The 16,169-nt window shown below is 32.7% G+C and overlaps 2 protein-coding genes across 2 annotated transcripts; one reads left to right on the forward strand and one right to left on the reverse strand.

The window, feature by feature from the left end:
* Window positions 1–342: 342 nt before the first annotated feature.
* LOC124839683 (putative 2-oxoglutarate-dependent dioxygenase AOP1) lies at window positions 343–2,903 on the forward strand. The gene is made up of 3 exons (XM_047315583.2): window positions 343–756; window positions 1,468–1,792; window positions 2,562–2,903. The coding sequence occupies exons 1-3, from the start codon at window positions 380–382 to the stop codon at window positions 2,781–2,783; spliced, it is 924 nt and encodes a 307-aa protein (XP_047171539.2). The 5' UTR covers window positions 343–379; the 3' UTR covers window positions 2,784–2,903.
* Window positions 2,904–7,503: 4,600 nt separating this feature from the next.
* On the reverse strand, window positions 7,504–8,700 carry LOC124839685 (putative 2-oxoglutarate-dependent dioxygenase AOP1). The gene is made up of 3 exons (XM_047315585.2): window positions 8,321–8,700; window positions 7,910–8,228; window positions 7,504–7,837 (listed from the first exon to the last, which is right to left on the reverse strand). Exons 1-3 carry the CDS (start codon window positions 8,698–8,700, stop codon window positions 7,595–7,597), a joined length of 942 nt encoding a protein of 313 aa, XP_047171541.2. The 3' UTR covers window positions 7,504–7,594.
* Window positions 8,701–16,169: the final 7,469 nt, after the last annotated feature.

Here is a 16,169-nt window from a genome sequence, read left to right on the forward strand (position 1 = left end):
ATATAACTTAATCTTGGCTAATGGTCCAGAGGAACCTAGGACCATCTCAGGACCACTCTAATAATTCATTAATATATAATATTTTGGAAGATTAAAAAATTCATTTATTTGACATTGCTGGCTTTAACATATACGGATAATATTAGAAAAACTCTTTAATTTAATTAGTTTGTCATTAGTGAAATTTCATGCCTCAATGGTCCCAACTCTATTGTTGTTTGGAAATGATCACATATTGGATACAGAATATATTCTATAAAAGTATGTAAACATATAATGTTCTATTAATTCAGATGAAACTTCAAAATAAAGTCCAATTCGAAGCAGTGTATAAAACTATAGTTAGCAAAAGCAATAATTAAGACAGACATCATAAAGAATGGGTTCTGAACAACATCCTATGATTCCTGTTCTAGATTTCACCATGGAAGATTTGAAGCCAGGGAGCGATTCCTGGTTAGAAAGATGCACAAGTGTGCGGCAAGCACTTGAAGAACATGGTTGTTTTGTAGCTGTGTATGATAAAGTTTGTGATGAGCTAGAAAACGGTGTTTTCTGCTCCATGAAGGAGCTGTTCGATCTCTCACCTGAAACCAAACGAAGAAACACATACGAGGGTTCGCCATTGAAGGGCTACGTTGGACAACTCCCCCAGATTCCCCTCCACCAAAGCATGGGAATAGACGACGGAACAACCCTAGAGGGAATTCAAAGCTTTACCCATAAAATGGGGCCTAAAGGCAATCATCACTTTTGGTACATACCCTTATTATTTCTTTGCTTCACTCACTTATTTTACATCATCATGCTGTTAATAACTATTATCGGTTAAAATAAACTTTTTTGTATTTTCAAAATTAGTACCTTTTATTACTTTGAGATACGACAAAATCATAATACATATATATAAATAAGGTGTTGAGTACAAATTTCATTTTACAGTTTAATATTGCAAAGTTGAATTAGATATAAATCTAAGATGATATCATAGTTTATAAAACAAGATCTTCTGAAATTGTCATGTCATTCCTTGTTAGTATCATGTTAAACTATTATTCTATTCAATAGTTTATAATCCTTAAACAGTTGAGATTAAAAATAATTTAAATATGTATTTATTTTCTTATCTTGAGTCATCTTTTAAGTACATAATCATCGTGGAGCTTTGAGTTTCAAAGTAGATAACATATAAATGTAATAATTAATCCTAACGATATTATTAATAAATTTGAGAATGGAATCAACAACAGTATTGTTTTTGAAAACAAAAAATAATATTCCAAATCTAAATCCTTCTCTTAACTCTAAAATCAAAAGATTTGTTATGGTACATTCAATAACCTGACATCACTTAAGAGTAGATGATCAACTTTCTTAATTAAAAGGTGATATAATTGCTGTCAAAATTAAATTAATATATTTAACCCATTCCATTGTTTTTGTTGGTGTTGGTGTGGATTTGTCTAGTAAATATATATATGAGTATGCAAAGGTAGCAGAAGAATTGGACAAGACGGTGGGCAGAATGATATTTGAAAGTTATGGTCTTTCAGATTACTATGAGTCATACATGCGATCTACAGGTTATCTCCTTAGACTTTTGGCACACACAGCACCAGAAGAGGTTGAGCCTCAACTGGGTCTTGTGGCTCACACTGACAAGAGCTTCACCACAATTCTTCACCAAAATCATGTCAATGCACTCATGGTTGAGACAAGGAATGGTGTCTGGATTCATGTCGATTTCTCTTCGACAAATTCCTTTGTCGTCATGGCCGGTGATGGACTCATGGTCAGAACAAATTTACAACTCTTATTTTTCATATTAGTTCCAAGCTTAAGTTTTATGATTCCACAAATTCAAGGAAAAGCAAAACCAACACCTTAAGTTTTTTTAGTCGGAACAAATATTATTAAGGATAAATATATTTTTATTTTTAAATTTATAAATGAAATTGAAATCTTTGTTCTAAATTTTAATACATTTTGTTCTCTAATTTTTTAAAATGAATAAATATAATTTTTTTAACTTAACAAATTTAACCTTTTTTATGTGTTAAACTGTGTTTTATATTGGTAATTGAGTTGAACATGTTAAATGATATAAACAAATTCAAATATACTAAAAAAGAGTTTATCTACTTAGGTTTATAATATTACTATTCATTTTTTAAATTTGAAGTTTGAGATCAAATTTTAATAAAGTTTAAACAAAAAGAATTCTAATTTTATATCTAAAATTAGGGATTAAAAAGGTATTTAGAGAAGTGAGAAAATATAAATGTGTGTTAAACTGTGTTCTAAGTTTGTATTTGAGTTGAAACATGTTAAATGATGTAAAAGAAATTCAAACATCATCACGAAATATCATTTTACACTAAAAAAAGTTCACCTAATTAGGTTATAAAAATATTATATTTATTATTTTTAAAGTTTAAAAGTTTGAGATCAAACTTTAATTAACCAAGTTTAGATTTATGTCTAAGATAAGGGATTAAAAAGATATTTAGGAAAGTGGGAAAATATATATGTTGTGACTATAGAGAAGTTTAATAATGCAGGCTTGGAGCAATGACAGAATACAGTCCCCTAATCATAAGGTTGTGATGAATGGGAATGAAACAAGGTACTCTCTTGGTCTGTTTGCTTTCTACAAAGGAATTCTGAAAGTGCCCGAAGAGCTTATTGATGAAGAACATCCAGTGCAGTATAAGCCCTTTGATCATCTTGGATTACTAAACTTCACTTACAGTGCTAATATGAAAGCTTATTGTGGTGTGTGAAAAGCTTGCCTAGCTTAAACTTTCACCAAACTATATATGTGTGATATGTTTTTCATATGTTGTTTTTGCATTGGGAAGATTTCTCTGCCATTTATTTCTCTGTTACGTGTACTTGATTTGGAATGTAGTGCTGTCACTGTGTTCATGTGTTGTTTCAAAACCATGTATACATTGGATTTTAGTGAAAGTGAATCGATGTATGGATTTGACATGGTATAGAAAATCCGATCGAGAACCCTGAATGATGAACGTGTTAGGGATAATATTGATTATCCAAATTCCAGTGCAGACAAAATTAGGTGTAACACACAGGTATTCCTTGAAGTTATAATTTATTAATTAGTACTTTGGCCACTGGATTTTTGAATAATAATCATATACTAACAAAACATGTTTCTACTATCAACTAATTAAAAATATTATCATTACGACTTTTAATCATATGTTGTGAAATGATTTATGATTGTATAGTATAATATTTTACATAATCCATGGTATTAACCACAGATTATGTTAATAATATTTGTTTGTCTTTTATTTTTATATGAGGTGAATGATAATTGTTTTTATTGAAAAAAAATGTTCGTCCGAGGTGGATAAAATAATGTCTTACTATTACTTTAACAACTTACATATATGATTTTCAGTTATATTCTTCCACCAACTTATGTTACAAGTATTTAGAGATAAAAAAGTCATTGATCATGAAAACAATCGAAGATGTTAGGACTGGATGAACAACTAATTCCATTAGAAGAATTTTTGTTGTTGTTGTTAAAAATTACTGATATAAATAAATTTATTGATAAAACCAAATTTATCTACAAATATTCTAAAAAAAATGTAGAATTAAATCAATGATAAAATATTTATAATAATGTACCCATCAAAAACTTTTGTCAATAAATTAAAATTGGTCTTATCAATAAATATTTTTGTTTGTAACGTATCTAACAATTACTTCTATTAATAAATTTCATCAATAATTTATAATTCCTACATATTACCAACAATTTCTTTTGTACATAAATTTGTTAGTAAAATGAGTAATAATTTTTTGTCAAAGTTTAATGTGATCATTTTTTCTATATTAAGAAAAGATGAGTAAGAAAAAGAGAAGAAGGAAGAGGAGTAAAGGGAGGAGGAGGAATGAGTAATAATTTTTGTAACATCCCAATATATATAGTGTAAACTATAATAAAGAGAAGCAACATGCATGATAAAGTAGTACAATTATCCATCTAAAATATAAAGTGATATCTTTACAGTCATCCAAAAACAACTATAAATTTAAAACTTTATATACAGACCGAAGACTATTCCAAAACTATTTACAAATATCTAAAGAACCAAAAGCAACTACTCGGCAGCAGCATCACCTCCATCCAATGCTTGCTCCAAAGAGACCTCTTCTTCTGCTGCTCACATCCAAAGGATGGTCATCGCAGAAGAAAACAGCCGAAACATACAAAACACAAGCATACAACAGGGTAAGCTAGTTTAAACAAAGACTAATCATACAACAATTTATTTAACATCATACAAGCATATTATACATTCACATCACGTAAACCCTTCACACATAACACACACTGACTCTGACTGTCCGGACTTAGAATGATTGCCGAGCTATGGCGAGTCTTGCACTCGTGGTGGCTTCTACTACTTTGCAAAGCCATTGCCAATGAGTTTCACCCTACCACACTCACGAGGTTAGTCCGTTATCACTCACTTTGGGCCATACTAGAAGCACCCAAGACTATGACCTCCTGCTACTCCTCACGACATGGATCAATCCTCTCTACTTGAGAATGAAAGACCATTGGAGTTTCAGGATAACCCCCAAGACTGAGCTCCTGCATCCATTCTAAACTTACTTGAATCTCAACTAGAGATTCCACTTTGAATCACAACATAGGGCACCACCATGTCTCCTCTTCTTGAGGATCATGGAATTACGTCCATAAACCACACTTGAACTTTACACTTTTGATTTCAACATACCACAATCACCACAGATATTACATGATACAACTTCAACTTACTTCATACCACACTTATTGATACATATCAAACAACATAAGAATATACAATACTCGAACTAGAACGTATCTCTCGCACAGCGCACCCCTTCGCATAGCGAGACCATAAGCTTCTCGCACAGCGACCTAACTCGCCTTGCGAAAACCCAAGACAGAGACCAACTACACTGGATCTCTCGCATAGCGACTAAAATGGCTATGCGAATAATAGATGAAAAGCATCAAACCCCAACCCCTCGCATAGCGACCCAATCTCGCTACTCAAGAACCTCATCCAGAGGCTTGACACTCCTAAACACTCGTAGAGCGAGACCCACTCGCTAATCGAATAAACTGAATAATAGTTCCAGACACCAATCAGTCGCATAGCGATCCAATTCGCTTTGCGGCTTGACAAACAGAGAGCAATCCTCTCAATTCACTCGCACAACGCACCCATTCGCTATGCGGGTATATAGGCAGAGAGCACCTCGCCAAGGTAACTCCCTATGCGAATCCATTCGCACAACGAGTCTGCATAATCTACAGAATGAAATTCTGCAGAATTACACAACTCCACCGCTCTTTACCAATTCTACTCAACTTGGCCAACTTCTAACACATCTAATTCGATGTATATACTAAATTAAACTTTCCTAAAGGATTCTAAACATTTCTAACGCCAATCTAAAGTGTTTATGCACCAATCTCTACTCTAAAACCTCCAATTCATCAACTTAGAGACTCAAAACCAATTCTACCACTTTGAACCTGTTTTTGACCATTTTGATGACTCAAACCAGTCACATATAACCTATCTAGACTATCCCAGCAGTCACCAACAGTCCTTGACCACTAATTCTCAAATTCACTACCTCAATTCCTCTAACATGCACTAAACCAGCCCAAAACACTTTACACTTTACTTCAACAACACTACATCACAACATTGCCAATACCAATCACCAATTCACACAATTACAATATATAGATTCATCCAAATCAGCTCATCAATCACAATTCACAATTTCTACCATTTTAACAATTAGGAACATACATTCATAATCTGAAATGTTAACTGCACAACACTTAATCACAGATATCCTAACATACAACAACTGATAATTAAACCATAACCTAGCTTCCCTTACCTCAGAGATACACAGCCCCAAACCAGAAACGTTCCAGCCGTACCTTGCACAGCAAGGAAACTCAACAGAAACCTACAACTCACCAATTGGTGATAGAGAACCACACTTAGAACCTAAATTGAGCTAGAAATGGAAGGAAATACTGGTTAATCACATGCAACTAGAATCATTGCATGCTCATCGTACAAAGAGGAACGGACAAAAAAGAGAGACCACTTACCAGCTGAAGAACGAGAAATTGATCGGCCCTCAACGTCAGGATCGCTTAGACACTTCCTGATCGTTGAACAGATAACTCAGTACGAAGAAATCTTAGAGAGAATTCAGAGAACTTTGAGGAATAGAGTTTTAGAGAGATGAAATGTTCTTAGAATAATGAGAAGTGTTTATAAGAATTCTATTTATATTATAAGATTATTTTGAGTAAATAATCTATCTCATTATTCTAATACACCAATATGCTTTATAACACTCTATTTTTCAGGTCTTTACAATTTTTTTGTCAAAGTTTAATGTGATATTTTTTCTATATTAAGAAAAGATGAGTAAGAAAAAGAGAAGAAGGAAGAGGAGTAAAGGGAGGAGGAGGAGAAAAAGCTAAAGCAATAAGGCAATGACACCATAGGTGTGATCACGGTTGCTGTCAGAGTTGGAAGATGGATAGAGTATGAGAAAGAAGATAAGGAGAAAGGGTAGGGAGAAGAGGAAGAGGAGTCAGAAATGATGAATGTGACAATAATATACACAACAACATAATTTATTGACATATTTTATTGATATAATTTATTAACGATTAAAATATGTTAATAGTTACCCATCGATATTTATTGAGGAATTTACGATTATTAGTAATTGTTGACAAATTGCACAATTTATTAGTCAAATTTATTGACAACTATTTTACCAATGATTTTTTTTTTGTTTTTAATAAACTCAAATTATTAATGAGTTTTTAATATTGTCATTTAATTGTGTATCGACAATTAACAATTTTCTTCCATTATATAAAAATTGTATTATATAAAAATTTGTTTGAATGCAAATTTTGGTTTATAACGTACTTATATAATTATAGTTTTTATTCATTTTAATTTTACAAGTTCACAATTACTCAAAATTAACCATCATGTTTCGAAACATAAGTTACATTCTACATTGGTTACGAGCCTAGTTGACTTATAAAATACATTTATATGCATAACATAAAACGGTGTTACATATATAAAAAAAATGGTTTTCATGTTCTAAGTTACATATGAATGTTATCTTGTGATTGATGTAAAATGTTGTCACTTTTAATATTGGTTAAGAGTATACTAGACTTGGAATCAGAACTTCAATTGTGGGTTAAAAAAATATTTAGTTTCAATATCAATTTTAAATTCTTTTAGTAATTGACCTAGAACTAATTAATATTTATTTGTTGATTATTTCTAGACAAACATTATGTTTCCAAGAGTTTCTTATTTTAGTTCTTGAAATGAATTTATACAACCAACCTTATGATATGAAATTTAGAGTAAATAAATGAATGACTGTTTTAAGATGTAACAACAGAATGAAATAAGATTCATATAAACATATATACATGAAAAGGTCTTGAAGTCCCTCGTAATTAAGATACATAGATTGCATGAAATTAAATACCACAATAAGCTTTGATACGACTTGTACATTTTACGGCTTCATCTGTGAAACGAAAACCAACATAGGAATAATGGTCGAATGGCTTATAGCGTATTGGATGTTCCTCATCGACTAAATCCTCTAATGTTTGCACCATCTTAGCACTGTACGAAAGTAACCCCAAGGAGTACCTTGTTACGTTTGATCTCAGAATCACACGGTGTTCACAAGCTCGAATTCTTTCACTACTCCACACCTAACCAAATTGTCATATTTGTAAGTTAATTAAAAGCTCAAAATATTGGTTGAATTTTGATAGAAAGCTTACCATAAATGCATCACCAGCCAAGACACAAAACAAAGGTGAGGCATGAATAGCAGACCATTCTCCATCTTTCAATTTAACTTCCAATCCATCTACCCTCTGATGCAATATGGTTATAAATGTTGAATCCGTATGAGAATTCACTCCCACGTTGCTCTCATCCGTCGCAGGTATCTTGTATTTGTAGCTTCGAAAACTATAATCGGTTGATTCCAGGAACGACTCGCATTTCACCTTGTCCAGGCCATAGCTATCAAACACCATTCTCTTCACCGTTCGGTCCAGCTCTTGTAATAACTTGGCATACTCGTTCACACTTTCACTGTCAAGACAGATCAAGTTAGTCAATAACCTTAATCACATCACAACTGATATATGATACAAGTAAAACAGACAGTGAATTATAAGTAGTACCAGAAATGATGATTTCCTGTTGGCCACATAATGTTTGAGAAGTTTTGACAGTGTTTAAGGTTGGATGGATTATGAATGGCAAAGGATTCGAAAAGAGGGGAGGTGGGTACTTGTCCAGTGTAGTCATGGTTGGGTTTGTCACTGGTTTTTCTCCTTTTGGTTTGCAGTGGAAGATCAAAGAGTTGTTCCATTGCACAGAAAACGGAGTTTATAAGGTTTGGAGCAACCTTGTCGAAGTGTGCTAGGAAACAACCGTGATCCTCAAATCCTCTCCGCACCGTTTCACATGCTGCAACCCATGTATCAGTGCCAGGCTTCATATTTTCATTCGAGAAGTCAACAACAGGAAGGGGATTTTCACCTACACTTTGGCTTTCCATCTTCTTTCAAATCCTTTTTAAGTTTTCTAGTACTATATATAGGAATGAAAAAATAATTCCCTCGCAATATTATAAGTATTCTTTATCCATAAAAAATAAAATAATATTTTAATTTAAAATAAAATTAATTTATATTTTATTAGATTAAATATAATTAAAATTAAATTTTAATTTATATTTTATTTTATTTATATTAAAATTTATCTTTTTTTTAATTTATTTAAAAAATGTATAATTTTTTGTTTTTTAATATTTACGGATATCTACAAATATTCACAAATTCATAATATTTGTGGATATCTATAGGTATTCACAACTTTAAAATATTCATGATTTTTTTGAAACAATTGAAACAAGTATCCGTGTGAATAACGAACAAGTTGTGGTGAAATTTTCATTTCCAAGTCAAGTTATAGATAGACATTGATCCGACTCATCGTCATTCCTAATTATATATAACTTCACTTAACTTATATAATGTAAATTCAAATTTTGTATTAAGAACTAATTGAAGTCTTACTTTAAATAAAAACAATAAAATTAAATATTATATAAAGAAAAAAAATTCATAAATATAATATTTTGAAGTTTTGATTAAAAGAAGTGCAAATATTTATTAGATTAAACTCAAATCATTTATATAACTTTTTCCTTATGAACCTTCGAACAAAAAATAAACCACTCAGTGACAAGCTTATATTGGTGACTAACTTAGATTAAACAACATCACCACACCCATACACATTGAATAAAAATAATAAATTAAACAACACATAAAAATATATTACTAAAAATAGATATCTAAAGACCATATCAGTAAATAAATATTACTTTTGTTAAATATTATATAAGTTTGTGTGAAAAAAATATCATTAAAGTTCGTTGCCTGTAATAATATTTAATTTGAATTAATTCATACTAAAACAAAGTATAAACACGTCACACTAATCCTTTTTATTTACTTATATCCACTAGTAAAAAATACGCTTTTTAACTCGTTCAATAGGCTTCGGTTTATGGAAAACCGAAATCTATCAAAACACGGTGACATTGTCGTAATTAAGCCGAACTTATAGACATCGGTTCCTTCTCACCCGAAGCATAAAGGAGATATGACCTCGGTTAACAAGGCACCCGAGGCCGAAAGACTTGTCCATCCTCTCTGTAAAACCTGCTATGCTGCCTGCTACGCCTGACCAATCAGACCTAAGGCATCGATTGGCCTAGGAACCGAGGTCGTTCGGTCCGAAGGCATCGGTTATCCTAGAAACCGAGGTCGTTGGTCCTTGATATTTTCTCCCGCACGACCGTTCCTCTTCCATCTCCCATTTCCCTTTTCTTTTTCTTGTTTCTCTTTCTTCTCTATGCTCCAACCTAATGCGCTTTCGCTGCAGCCATAACAAAACAAGCACCACCAGGAGATGGGTGTGGGTGAAACTACAGATTTTTTCTACAAGGAGGCTCAACGGCTAAGCTACGTGGCTCGCTCCGCCTTCAAACTTCTTTAGATTCAGGTTTGCGCTCCCGATCTCGACCGTGGCGCCACCATTCTCGACCTCGGTTGCACTCCCGGAGGGTGGCTCCAGGTGGCTTTTCAGAGCTTGGGACCCTTCCACAGCAGAGGCTCTGTCCTCGGCGTCGACACAAAAAAAGTCAAGGTTCTCTTGCAGGTTTCGATTCTAGGGTTTAGACCATCCCTCGCAGATTTCGATTTCTGGATGGCACTTTGTAGGTTGAAAATTGTTGATGAGGATGAATGGAGGTTGCGCGAAGTGAGGTTGGGGGAAACTGTTTGATTTAGGGTTTGATGATGGTAGCATTGATAGTGAAGATTGGGGGAAATTGTTTGCTCCTGCCACGAAGGAAAGATTGTGCTCTGCCGCGAGTTCTCTGCGCATAATGAAAGGAGGCTATCACGATTTGCGTGGACGCTGGCGGTGGCTACTTCGAAGGCGGTGGTGGCGCGATCTGCTAGTTGACTTTCAAATTTGCACAATGAAAGGAGGGTTTTTTATAGACAAAAGCAAAAAAGAAAATCATTCTACTGCCTCGGTTCAGAAGGAACCGAGGCTAAAAGTCCTTAAAAAAAAAAAAGAAAAAAAAACCCTACTGTTTCAGTTCTGAACCGAGGCATAAAGCCTACCTGTTTTTACCTCGCCTGTATATATGTCTCGGTTTAGGAACCACATTCTATGGGCGAAAACAACCGCTGTCATTTCCCTTGACTGCACTAATGATATCATTTTTCTAAGTGGAACATTTTAAAATGATTTTCTGAACTTAAAAGATAAAAAAAGAAAATATATAATATGTAATTTAATTTAATTAAACCGTTTGATATACTTTAAAATTTAATAATGTAAATTACAATTTAGTTATAATAAAAAAATGTATTAACTAATGGTATCGAAATATTTTTACTTATAATTATCATTTTTCACATATAAAGGATATGAAAATTATGAATTATGAATTATGATAACGGTATCAATTAGTAAAAACTTACTATGCATTAAATTATATTTGGTCAAGTAGACATATATAATCTTATTTTTAGTATAATAAAAATGTTATAATTTTATTATAATAACGTTAATTATTTTAATTTATTTAAAATTTATTAATAGTTAATATAATTAAACATATATTTGATTTCTGAAAATCATTATATGCATTTTTTTTAAATTAACGTTAATATTTAATTAAAATATGTTTTTCAAAATTTAAAATTCTAGATATTATTAATTTAAAAAAAAAACACTGCATACTTATTAAATTAAGAATTATTAAATATTAAACACGTGCTCAATTATTTTAAATGTTAATTAGATTCAAATTGTGAGGGCCTGTAAATTTAACAAAGGGTCTTTGGGCCTTATGTGGGGTAGTCAGGCCCATCTGACTAAGGCCAACTTGACCTTAGGAGGGGCTTTTCAGAACCCATTCTCTTCCTTGAACTTCAATTCTTTTCTCTCTCTAAACTCTTGTGCCCTAAAGCTCTCTCTCTGCCTTCTCTCTAAATTTTCAGCTCTTTGAACCTTTCAATCTTGAGTTGGAGGGTGCTCAGACGTTCATCTCACCGAAGGCTTCCTTTTGAACCGATCGCATTTTCGATTGGACCGGTGAGTTAACTTTTCCCTTCTCTGTCTTCATTCTCAAACCTATAACATGCAATGCTACTGGTTGTATGTTACTAGGGGGTTTTGTTTATAATTTTTGTTTTTTAAATCAAGCTCTAAGAGCTGTTACTGTCACCACCTTGGTGGTTTGTAGGGTTTGGTTGAGTTCTCATTTGGTGAAACTCCGTAAAGGAGCGTTCCTGTGAGCTTGGTAGTTCGACTCTGAGGTAAGGGGAGCTAGTTATGTTTTGTTTGAACTGTATGGTGTGTATGCTTGATAATTTGTGGTTTATTACTGTTGAGTTATATTCTGTGGTGAGCATGTTGATTTGTATTGGTGAAAATGTGAAATTTGTGTGACCATGATATACTGATGTTTATTGGACTTGGATGAGTTGGTTGGCTGTAAGCAATTTTGGGGGAGAGGATTGGGAATGAGAATTCTATAATAACATAACAAGGAGTAATAATAAACTGTACAAGTACTGTTTTAGCTTACTGAAAAGGGAAGTGAGATAGGGAAATGGGGAATTTAGAGTCTAAACACCATAGGACAGTTTGGATGACTTAGATAAATAACTTGGGACTTGTTGAGAGTATTGTGTTGGTAGGATAGAAGAATCTTAAAAACCTGAGTTGGCACATCCCTGATCATAGAGCAGTCCTGGCCTGGTCCAGTCAGTTGTGACTAGTCATATGTGCTGGCGTCGAAGGTGAGACTGATGCGTTCAGACATCTGATTCTTCTCCGATGACCAATTGGGTTAGGGAGATGTGGTTGAGGTGGAAATCATGTGTTAGTCATGTTAGATGAGTAAAGGGTTAAGAGAGTATTGTTTTTGGTCCTTTGAGAGGAACTAAGGTAGGGAGTTTAAGCATGGGTGGTCTTGAGTGCAATTGGACAGTGTGGCTAGCTTGTATGAGTCAATTAGAACAAGTTAGGGTCATAAAACTGAGTAAAGTCATGTTTAAAATGGTAGAATCAAAATTGGGTCCTTGGGTTAATGAACTTGGAAGTTTAAGTTGAAACCTTGGTAGTAATCACTTTAGAATCATGCTAAGACTGGTTATAATAATCTAGACAAGTTTAATTAGGTGTGATACAAGAATTATGAGGGTTAGAAGTTGGAGAAAATAAATGAAAATGGTAAGGATTAGTGTGAGTGTGTGATTCTGCAGAATTCACGTTCTGCAGATTATGCAGTGTCGCTATGCGAGTTGTCTTGCATAGCGAGACCCTGAAAAGGGTGTTCACTGTCTTGGAAATTCGCTGTGCGAGTTGGTGCGCTATGCGAATTTCCAGAGGGTGATGCTCACTGTTTTCGGACTCGCCATGGCGAATCTTGTCGCTATGCGACTGATGGTGGTCTGGGATCACTGCCCATTTAATTCGAAGAGCGAGCGGGGTGCATAACGAGAGGTTTGAAGTCTGATGTATGCTGCGAATTAATTCGCCATGCGAAATAGGGTGCGCTATGCGAATTTTAGCTGAAAAACACTCCCCTCGTCAGGAAAATTCGCTCAGCGCACCAAGGGTGGTGCGCTATGCGAATTTTTGCTGTCATGCCTTGCATTTTGGTGCGTTGTGAGACCTGGTTCAGTTAGTTTCATATTTTTCCACATCTGTTTGAGCTGTTTGATGTTGTTTGACTGCCAAGATGTATGTATGTTCATATATTTGAATTATGTGGCTTAAAATGATGTGATTGAGTATGAAGTGGACATCTCAGGGTGAGATGATTGAAAGTGATGTGTGGGGGTGTTTTTGTTGTTCTGTATAACTGTATGGAGCTTTGAACTGGTATGTCTATCCCTACACTCGAAGCACTGTTCATGCTCAAATAGAGGAGAGCAGTGTAAGTGGTGAGAGTAGAGGGAGGTCCTCGTCTATAGTCTTAGAGTTTAAACATAGACAGATTGGGGGATTTACCTTGCATAGTGTTGGGGAGTGCCAGCTGAACTACGCAAGTGCAAAGACGACCAATAGTTCGACAGTTATACTAATCCGGACGAGTCGCGTGAGTGTTTGAGTCATGGTTTAAAGTGTTATGTATTAACTGTTTTATATGTACTAAGCATGATGATTATTAATTGATTGAACAATATGATTATTGCCTGTTTATCTAGCTCACCCTTGCTTCTGTGTTGTGTGCTGCTTGTGTATGTTTTTTCTTTGCGATGATCATCCACTTGGATGGGAGCAGATGTTGTTGAGGAAATACCTCTGGAGCAAGAGCTGGAGGAGGATGATGCTGCTGCACAGTCTACTTAGGATTTACATATTTAAACCTTTGGATATTAGATACTCTAAACTGTCTAAGTATGAAACTCTGTATTATATTTTGGATGACTGTAATTCCGTATTTAATTACAAGTCATACTCTAACTGTTCTCTTTATTGGGAATGTTGACTTCTAAATTATATGATGTGGTTATTATATTTTGGGATGTCACACAAATAAAATTAATATAATTATTAAAATTATTGTAAAGTTGTAATTTTTTTATTATACTAAAAAACCATATATAAGAATAATTATAATTTTAAATTATTTATTACCTAGTATTTTTTTAGTTAAAATAAAATTCAATTACTTTCGTTACCTTAGGGAGGCTTACAATCTAATGTTGATAGGATAAAATTAACTAAATTTTTATTTGAAATATAATTTTATCAAGTCTGTGTTCAATCATTCTTGTATTTTTTTTTCTATTGTCGTCAATTGAGATAACTATTATATTTTTCCATCATTTTGAAGAAAAATATTCGTGCAATATAATTTTTAAATTCGAACATATATATATATATATATATATATATATATATATATATATATATATATATGTCCAATTTTTTTTAATTTCTTGTCCCAGATTTGCAATATATTAGTTTTAATTGATATCAATACGAATTTTGTTTCATTTTCTGGTCCCAGATTTTTAGTTATAGAATTATGGTCTCTCTCTTTGTTATTTATTTGATTTTGTGGTCCAAATTTACAATGTTATAGAATTAGAAATAGCCAAATGTGTCCCTTGCAATGATAATCAACACCTAGGACCACTCTTTTTATAACCATTCATTTTCAAACAAAATCTTTGGTTTATTCTAATTATTTGAATTTTAATTAATTACAATTATAATGAAGCTGCCAAATACTAATTCATTTTAATAATTTAATATCCACGAATATGCATTGGCTCTTTCTTTCTTGGTCATATATGCATGGGAAACCTAACAAAACCATATATAATCTTATTCTGTGAGGTTGGAAGGTCCATTTCATTGAACTTTGACCAATGCAACATCAATCAAGGGACCAGAAGAAGATAACATTCATAAAACAACATTTATTTTCATCAATACGTTGTGAAATTCCTCATTTGTCTCTATCTTTGATAGTTTTTCTGTTTGATGCATCTCACCATTGTAAAATGTTTTTATTAATTTAATTGTTTTCTTGTCTTTGATATTTTATTAGTGACAAATATTTTAATTTATCTATACGAGTATTCAAATATATTATCATAAAATATTCACGAGTTGTCTAAATCATTATGTTTATACTAAAAATTACTTATAATTGCATATAATATATATATATATATATATATATATATATATATATATATATATATATATATATATATATATATATATATATAGTCAATTATCTTTCCAACACAACCAAAATAAAATATATTTATGATTGAATATATATTGATATGCTAAGTCATATTCGGTTTATACCTATTCGACCAAGACAAATAATGTGTACTAGATTGTTAGTCAATATAATCAATAAGTTAAAGAGAAAATAATTAGTTTAAAATTAATAGATAATTAAGTACTTTACTGAGATCAATACATGTAAGGTCTATGGATAGTACTAAATATAATATATTTTACAAGGTATATTAATTATCATATTTATTATTTGTTAACACATTTGACTGACTTGAGTATCAAATTGTTTTATGCAAACACAATGCTACCGACTTGAAGAGGACGAACATCCTTGGAAAATACAAAAGTACCCTAGAGTTGAGAATGAATTGTTTGAATTGTTGGAGCTCTTACTAAATACTATGAAGCTGAATTATATTCTATGAAGAGAAATGTTTATGGTATATGTAAGAAGTAAGATGGATGGAACAAAAGAAGCAGGAGCATCTCCACCGACATATTAGTCACTATCTCATTCTTCTCCTTGTTCATGATTTTGTTGTATCCCACACATGAACAAAACAAAAAAGAGGATGATCATCTTTTCAAAACCATATTTGATATGTACAGAATGAACAAATCCTTGAACCCTTGGTGTTGTATGTACAGTCCTTTGCAAAGGGA

Source organism: Vigna umbellata, chromosome 8, assembly GCF_029865625.1.
Source record: "Vigna umbellata cultivar VRB3 chromosome 8, Vumbellata_1.0, whole genome shotgun sequence".
Lineage (NCBI taxonomy): Eukaryota > Viridiplantae > Streptophyta > Magnoliopsida > Fabales > Fabaceae > Vigna > Vigna umbellata.

Coding starts and splice junctions, on each gene's coding strand:
- LOC124839683 (XM_047315583.2), top strand. CDS start 380: ATGGGTTCTGAACAACATCCTATGATTCCTGTTCTAGATTTCACCATG. Junction 757..1,467: donor AAAGGCAATCATCACTTTTG/GTACATACCCTT, acceptor GGATTTGTCTAG/TAAATATATATATGAGTATG. Junction 1,793..2,561: donor TGGCCGGTGATGGACTCATG/GTCAGAACAAAT, acceptor TTAATAATGCAG/GCTTGGAGCAATGACAGAAT.
- LOC124839685 (XM_047315585.2), bottom strand. CDS start 8,700: ATGGAAAGCCAAAGTGTAGGTGAAAATCCCCTTCCTGTTGTTGACTTC. Junction 8,229..8,320: donor ACAGGAAATCATCATTTCTG/GTACTACTTATA, acceptor CTGTCTTGACAG/TGAAAGTGTGAACGAGTATG. Junction 7,838..7,909: donor TGGCTGGTGATGCATTTATG/GTAAGCTTTCTA, acceptor CAATTTGGTTAG/GTGTGGAGTAGTGAAAGAAT.